General features: G+C 30.1%; 1 protein-coding gene across 4 annotated transcripts in view; it reads right to left on the bottom strand.

Annotated features, from left to right (window-relative positions):
• The window catches only part of pico, a 117,876-nt gene that overhangs the window by 13,731 nt on the left and 95,155 nt on the right, over positions 1-8,990 (bottom strand). For 3 of the 4 annotated variants that reach the window (XM_067046841.1, XM_067046840.1, XM_067046842.1), the window contains exons 2-3: positions 2,200-2,308; positions 1,170-1,262 (exon numbers count right to left, since the gene is read on the bottom strand). In XM_067046841.1, coding sequence (XP_066902942.1) covers positions 1,170-1,262; positions 2,200-2,308 — 202 coding nt within the window. Of the gene's footprint in view, positions 1-1,169; positions 1,263-2,199; positions 2,309-2,708; positions 2,985-8,990 lie in introns of those variants that run through there. The other variant, XM_067046843.1, reaches the window with a different exon arrangement.

Here is an 8,990-nt window from a genome sequence, read left to right on the forward strand (position 1 = left end):
ACGAAATCATACTTTGTTAAACTACACGAAATCATACTTTGTTAAACTACAAGAATAGTTCATTTACAGCATTGAAGAAAAATTTTTTACTGTACCAGAGTATAAGTCGATTTAACCTTCTCAGAAATGTAATTACAATTTTATGTGTGAAAGTTATTTTTTATCTGAAAGTAGGATACATTTAATTTTAGCATCAAAAATATTTGGTCAGTGAGAACAGACTCACAGTTTCAGTGTTACTATGATTTAATCATTTCTGATGATACCTTTCAATTAAACAACCCAATTATTAAACAGCTAATGTTAGATAGTTGGTTATCTAATTTTTAGAGATATGAGGAGTAAGGTTATCTTCAAGAAAAGTGTGAAACAACTTACTTTATCGCTCACTAGTACATAGTATTTAGAAAACACCTCTATATATGGCAGTTTATTTTTTTTAGTTTCTTTTTGAATAGTACAGGTGCTAACAGCTCAGTGTTTTTTTCTCGATCAACAATATGAATATAACATTACCCAAATACAAACCTTCCCATATCCTTGACATATATTTTTTCAGTTGTATTAATATCACTAATAGCTGTCCCGATCAAGAAACAAAAGTGTTAGTGTTTATACTTTGTAATTTATACACTTGTAGTTATTTACTATTAGTTTCATAATGAAACAGGACCAAGATGTGTCCACAATGAACATGTTAATGATAATAAAAAAAAAAAATTCTAAATATTTGTTATTTTAACAAGGATTCAAACTCTTGGTGTAAACATCCAACATTTTTCTCTTTGCACTTTTTCTTTATCTCTTTTCTCAATTTTTTATATATGCACAATTCAGAACAAAAGAGGCAAGGCTTTCCCGAAAATAACTACAACTTACATGAAAAATGACAAAATTGATCACTTCATGGCTCAATTTAATGTAAAAGATTACCTTTCATACCATGTTGGTTTTTATGTTTAACAATACTTGCATCTAAATGTACAAGCAACTGAACAAAAACAAAAACTTTTGACTTTTACCTTTTTTATTAGTCATAAAAGTATAATTGACTTAGTCATAAAGTTATTAAATATTTACTTTGGTTGTGCTAAAGCACAAGACCTCCATCAGCCAACCTAAAGACCTCCACCAGCAAGTTTTAAAATATAATATCAAATAGTATTTACTTGTTTTGGTGGAAGTCTGAATAGCTTCTTCATACTGTGATTCTAAGGCACATAGTTCGCCCAAAATGGCATCCAAGTCAACATCTTGTGTATCTGAAAGATAAAAAATAAATAAATCAAAATGGATATTTTTAAAATGCTTTTACTATATACTAGACATGCACCATTCCCCTTTTTTAACTTCTTAACTACTTTATGGCAGTAATGATTAAAAAAACCTAATATACCTGTCAAATTGTTTTGAAGTCATTAGTTATCATAGATTGCTATGATCAATATAGTAATTCTACTAATTTTACAATTTTTAAAGCTAGTTATTTATTTATTATAAAATAATACATTATCAATTATCAATTGCATATAGGCTAAAATTATATTTGTAACGAGATTTGATATGTGGGGTTGCTGCGAATATTAATTGTATTTTTTTTTTAAAGCTATATTATGGAATCACAGGGATTTTTCTATGGTATCTATAATAATTTCCATTCCTATCCTTATTATTTGGCACAGGAAAATGCTGCATAAGGACAACTGAGAAATTTCTTACACAACGTCATCCAAGAGATTGACATGACACCGTTCCTTTTGCTGGATTAAAGGTACTGGTAAAAGTTATTCATCTTTCTTAAAATAATCATGCTGACTGGAGCAAGTCAATTAAATATTTAAAGAAATTGTTAACCTTATAAGAGTATTATTACAATTAATACATAACATAAGGACAGAATTGCTAGGAGAATTCATAGCATCAGATTTCTTTAAAAATGTATTTATTATATAGGAGTTATCCTTTATACATGTACTTTCTGTTTACTGAATTGGTAAGTGGGGCCAACCAATCGATCTAAGTTCAAATTGACTATGTATATTGCATTGAAAGTATTAGTTTTAACTTAGGTCAAGCTGGACAGTGGCCTAAGTACTTAGGTCAAGCTGAACAGTGGCCTAAGTACTTAGGAAATTAATCTACCCTTAAAGAATCAATGCAAACCCACCGGCTAACAAAACCATTATCAAAAGTGCTTACCTTCCATATTAGCCATTGAAAGACGAAAACTGTCTATCCGAGGCCCATTCAGATCAGATGAAAGGGGCCTCATTGGACTAAGCGAGGCGTTGCTAGTTTTGTCCAGTCCCTAAAAAATGAGAAATAGCAGTTAACACCAGGAGTAAAGGATTTTTTTTTTAATGACTAATTTTAAATCACATTTAAATATGAAACTTTATTTGAAGTAATAATAAACAAAAACAAATTTTTTCATATATGGGAGTACAATACATTATAAAGCACATAATTTCCACAATCTGTAAAATGAATATTCTCAAGGATTATTATTATGTTGGTTTGTTTATATGAACAAAACGAGTTCCATTTAATGCAACTAATATGTAATCAACAAACCATGTACATGTGATAAATACATCAGATGTATAACCTTGATCTATAACCTTTTCAGACGCCTTTCAAAAGTCACCGATATAGAAAAGACAATAAAAACTCTTATTTAAGACACAATACAAAGCACACATACATACCTCGATATAAATTGTATCGCATATACCTTATATGTCACAAAATCAATAGATAGAGATATGATAAAAACTTGCAGTAAAAAACAACGAAATTTGATTTTTCTTATAGATAAGGTGCAATTGAATTTCAACGTCAATCCTGCCCCATAATTAAAAACAAAATAAATGAAGAACCCAAAAGCAAATGGTAACAATCACTTCAAAATAACTAGGTCACTAAAAGGAGTCAAGACAAACGAAGAAATGTTTGGAAACAACAGCCCTTGCTCTAGCAGCCAAAGCATTTCATATTCGGTTATTCCACCAGAATGCGCCACTACTCTTCTCTAATCTCAATCGGCTTCGAGATAACATTTGCTAACGGTTCAACTTTAACTCGCTATTTATTAAAGCACAAATTATAAATTATAAAAATACTTAAAATATTGACTTCAGTAAAAGTCAAACTACTATAGAAATTGGAGGAACAAAACAACCTAAATGACTAGTATAATAACAAAACTTTGAAAGATTAAGGTAATTCAATTAAGAGAGAATCCAAGATTAAAAGAAAAATGGAAACTCCGATTAGTTTATCAATAAATAGAAAAAAAATATTTTAAAGATGAAAAGCAATTGCTTAGTTTTTTATTAAGACAAAAATCAACTATAAGTAACTCCTCACATCTCAGGCATGTACGAGTATTATAGAATATAATAATTTAAGTTCATTTGCTTTATTTCAGAACAGAGAGCTTGAAATATTAAAGTTTGTTCAGCACAGTAGGTGGTAAATATATGTATATATATTTTACATATCTGCAAATAGAACGAATGAAACATCTGGACAACAGGCATCTGGGAAGTATGGCGGATTAGTGCGAAATAAAATAGAGTGGAGAGGAGTTATAATACGTTTTAGAGCATCGAATTTACATTCATATGAACATAAGTACGGGAAAAAAAACGAAATACAAGGTTCATTTCTTCAGTATCCTTGTGAATTGATTAAAAAATAATTCCTGCAAACAACTGAAAATTTAAAATTATCTCAGGGTTAACTATTGCTATATAAATATTAACCACGACATTGGGTCTCATAACGAGATGGAAAAAAAAAACCCTAAACAAACATAAGTACTGCGAATTTTTTTAAAGAGAAAACATACAAATTAATTCATAATTTCTTTCTGTCTTGCTCTTATTCTTTAAACCCGTAAATATCCAAAATAGGAAATAATGCAAAAACAACAACCCGTAGATGTAAAGACAAGAGGATCTGTATTTTTTTTATTTAAAAAATGTTTGGGTTTTTCAATTCTTTTAAGTTTATTCTATACCAAAATATAAAACATTATTGATATGCTATAGGTAGCTAAGACAAATGAGGTTTATCTAGAAGCAATACAGTATTTAGTGAGAAATTTTGAATACCAACGAAACAATTTTTTTAGCTACGGTAACTTTAAATGGACGTTCACTTAATAAAGTTGACAATCAATGAAGAGTAAAAGCGATCTTTGAAAACAAAAATCAATAAATAGGGTATTGTCTGGAATTCAAGGTCTCATATATTTTACTTCTCCAATTGAATTTTTAAAAACAAACGTGATACAAATTCTATTAACGTTACATAAAAGGTCCCTTTAAACTGAAAGGTCCCAAAAAGGGTGGAAGGGCGAGCAGATGTATATTTAGCAACGGAAGTGAGGGGTCTTGAAGTTTGAGTAAGGTCAAGCCTGCCAACCCTTGTCACAGGGGAACAGCTGAGGAAGATTGTGAACCGGGGAAGTCGTTACGGGGGGAAGGAATAGGAGGTACACCTCCTCCCCTCCCCCCACCAATAATTTGAAATGTGGAGAATTTTAAAACCTAATTTAAACTGTAGAGTGCAACCAATGAGTAGTTTCTCTGCACCCCAGTATCACTCCATTATAAACTTACATCAAATTTACTAGATGTGTCATTATGTACAGTTTTTAAATTTCAATAAAGCTATATATATATAAATTTTAACTGTAAAAATGGGGTAAAACTTTACTTAATGATGTTATAATAATAATATTTTTTAAATTTATTTTGGGACACATTTGTTTAGAACAATACTTCAAAAATATTTTATGGGGTTCAGAGGCTTAGAGTAACAAATAAAAAAACAAAACAGAATAATTAATATATAATAAAAAAAAAAATTGATAAATCATAATAAATAGTTTTTAGGTCCTTTAACAGAAAAAAAAGGAAATTTAAAAAAAAAACAGTTTTTATTAAGTCTCTATGTAAATAGGTAATATCTATTTTAATTGTTTTTTTTTGTTGGATGGCTAAGAAATGATGAAATGAATAAGCAAGATTTGAAGGTGGGAAGGGTACTGGAACAACGGATGAAAGTAGGAATGGAATAACATAGGGAAGAGGATCTGATAAGGAAGAGGATCTATCAAAAACTGCACTTCGATAGGTCTTGTACATAAAATCATAATAATTGTATATTATTATTATTACTAAAGAAGTTATCATACTTGAAATAACTTATAAACGCTATTTATAGAGTTCGGTTTTCACAAAAATGTTTAAGAAAAGGGCAAATTTCAGGGAATACTTTCCAGAATTTTCAATTTAATTTTACTACGTCCAACATTTAAGTTGTAGCATGTTCCTGGTCGAAAGCAAAAGCTCTGTTGTTCTTGTATGAAACGAATAGTTTTGTCACGCGAAGTTTAAAATTGTCAATGACATTACGCCTAGTTAACTCAAGATAGTCAGATATAAGATAAATCTGAGTTTTCAATAAGAAAAAAGAAATAACTCGATAAAATTGAACAAAAAAAAGGTTGGTCAGCGTTGCTGGAAAGGGGGTTTGTCTATTTTAGAAGATCAGTAAAGATAGACTCACTGATTCATGGAATGGAAAAAACCGATATAAATACCCAAGATAATAGGACATGGGACGAAAATATATAAAAATGATGAAGAAAATAATGCAGGTCAAGTGTAGAGGCAGAAACTGCATTTTGATCTCGCGAGTGGTAGCCTAATGGAGAGCGTGGGAAGGAGGCATCTTCCACTGTCAGCTGCGAACAGGAAACTTTTCTACTTGTGTACGGAAGCGGATTAAAGAGTTTGGCTGTAATATATTGGCGGATCCAGGAGACCGTGCTCTCCCCTCCCTTGAGGAAAACAAAATTTGGAACAATTTTATATTATATTCTAAGGGTAAAATCTAAAAAGTACTGGAAGAAGATGGTTGAGCAAAATTAACTATTCGTTTACAATAAATAGTTTTCTTTTACTATTTTGATACATTTACCGGACTTCCAATAAAATGAACTGATTCATATAAGACCCTACAATTAATCAGAGTTTCTTAATGGGCATCATTGACCACGGTTTTTATTCTACGTGAAATAGCAAAATTCCTGTTATAGCCTTAACTACCAAATATCAGGAAGTGAAATGAAATATAGTCATATGTTCCTTATATTTTTTCATCTCCCACCTTTCCTCAAAGCAATTTATAGATCCATCACTCCAATATTGTGATATCAACAACAGTCAAATTTGTAAAAATACTAATGAGATATTGTGACTGCAAGGGGCAAAGATGGCCACTGTTCCTGTACGTTGAAAATATATAATTTTTTTAATTGCTTTATTACAAAAATTTGATCAAATTTTCAAATCTACTCTTTTCATTGGATAAAGAGAGATTATAGTAATTCTATCTCAATAGATATGTTTTTAGAAATGATGTTTCATAAAACTTTTAATTACAACTCAGCATCAATTTTAGGTTTTAATTATAACTTAATACCAACCAGTGGTTAATCAAGAATTCAGCGCGGGCCACATTTAATTTTGAGCTCTTTCTCTCTTCCTCCTCTCCCACAAATAATAAAATACCGCCAATAATTAATTTTAAAATAATAACGTTCTCTTTTGACTAACTCACTAGTTTTCTAAAAAAAAAAAAATAAATAAAAAATTCCCTCCATCTCCCTTAGGTACGCATCGTCAGTTCTTATTTTTTAATTTGACGGCGAATACCAAAAAGTTCTAAAACCTAAATATAAAATTATTCCCACAACTTGCGATGCATTTTATGTTTATATTTGATCCGGATATCGATTTCGGTCTCTTAATCATCTGGATACTATTTGCATGCATCGATGGCATGTAGGTACCTTTTGAAATGTAACAATTTTTGTTTTTTAACATTTGTAACTTCACAAATATTAAATAAAAAGGTGATTTTAATTACAGGGTAAGTTGTTTATTTCAGTTTATAACCCCAAGTTATTTAGATAATAAATTCTCTAATCTGGGAGGCTTCTATAACTTGGTGCTACAGGCTCGTACTTCGATAGAAAAGGCCCTCTATACAGGTACGATTGATAACTTTCTAAAACATATTAATGGTTTCTTAGTCTTAGTTGAAAGTAAAATAATTCGCAAAATTATTTATGCGAATTTAAAATCTTCGAACGCGAAATCTGTGCCAAAAGGTTCAATATTGGACCATGGCCATGAGCTTTCACAATGAGTGACCATCGATGAGTTATGAGCTGCAGTTGTTGAAACCTGGAACATTCTAGATCTCCCTTGGGATGAGTCATGACCATAAAGCAAAAAATAGTTTGGAACTTTCACCAAACGTTTTTGTCCCGTTGACATGAAATCGTTGAAATGACAATGGGAAAATAGCTGTGTCGTATTTATTTAAAGAATGGTTGACCGTAGACCTCATAGAAAGTCAGCTGATGTTAGTATTGGTAGTTATTAACTTAGTGGTCAGGGTATCAATTGGTCAGGGTATCAATTCGTCACGGTAATAACTTATATGGTGAGTGGTGGTGGACGGTAGAGGCTCTCCAGTCGAAGGTAAAGTAAGTTTATTTTCTTCGTAAAATCCTTTACGAAGAAAATAAACCGTTGATGATTCTATAGTTTATTTTATATTAGGTAATAAAATAGACTATGAAATCATATTAGAACCTTTTTATTTTATTTTAGTTTTATACTAGTTCATATAGATTTGTATTTTTGTTGGAAGATTAATAGTTGTCCGTATGTAGTAGATTGTAATAAGATAGTCCGGATGGCTGTCAATAAAGGTACAAAGATAAACAATTTATTGTTAACCTAATAAATAGTTTTCCAATAAATAATAAGTCTTTACTAGTTTATACCTTTATTGTCTGCCACTCGGACTATCTTCCTACAATCTTATATTTTTGAATAATATTATTTGAATGGTGATTAAATTCTGTACCAAAAAAAAAATTATATAATATATTGAATTCGGACTATTATTTTCGAAGACAAAGTCTTTTGATCTTTTAACCATATTACAAAAAAAATAATTGTGAACTTAGGTATATTTTCTTTGATTTTTTTTTTTTTATCATAACTTGACAACTGTAAACCGTCGAAAATTTTAAATGATCGTTTGAATGATAGTTAATTGTTTAGATAAATCCCTATTGGGCAATGCTAGTAATGCAATAAGACATAAAACGTTTCGTGTATTAAAGTTTTATGGGAAACGGGTAGTAAAGTCAGTAAGTAAAGAAACACAGGATATTTTATTTACAAATTTTAATTATGTTTTATTACCATATATTTTTATTACACATTGTTATTTACCGCTATGTACTAAACAGATGTAATAAACAATTAATTCCATCTTTAAATCAATTATTTCGTAATGAAGTTTGCTTTTATTAAAAAAGTATATATAGGAAACTATTTAACGCAAACTCTTAAAGCTCATATTATATGAAATTTACTCTAATTCAAATGATGTTCTATTAGGTTTTTTATTGTGGGTACTTATAAAGATATGGAACTCGGAATGAAAAATTAATTATTTCATAGGTGTTTTAATATAGCATATTCTCCTAACAATTTTTGGCAGACTCATCAATTTTGACTAGTAACAATACATAGTTTTCATTAAATTAATACAAAATTAGGGTGAAATAACTCTTTCCGTCTGGGCCCGTAGGAAAAGTTCCATTGAAACTACCTGTTTTATTTTACTAATTAGTTTTAAGCGTAAAGAATAAAATAAGAATATTTAAACAGACTAAGTAAACGTATATGTGGATGGTTTTATTCCCAGAATAAGAATCCTTCCATTAGATATTTTGAGTTTGGATGTGAAGAGGGAGATGGTGAGATACTGACAGCAGTTGTTAGCTCATAATTGCTACTTAATGCAAACAATTGCTCACACCCTCACATCTATGGACCTCTTTTCCGGTACAGTTATTTCAAATTTACCCAATGATATCAGAAAATTAA

Source organism: Halyomorpha halys, unplaced genomic scaffold, assembly GCF_000696795.3.
Source record: "Halyomorpha halys isolate HHAL.00 unplaced genomic scaffold, Hhal_1.1 Scaffold464.1, whole genome shotgun sequence".
In the NCBI taxonomy this organism is placed as follows: domain Eukaryota; kingdom Metazoa; phylum Arthropoda; class Insecta; order Hemiptera; family Pentatomidae; genus Halyomorpha; species Halyomorpha halys.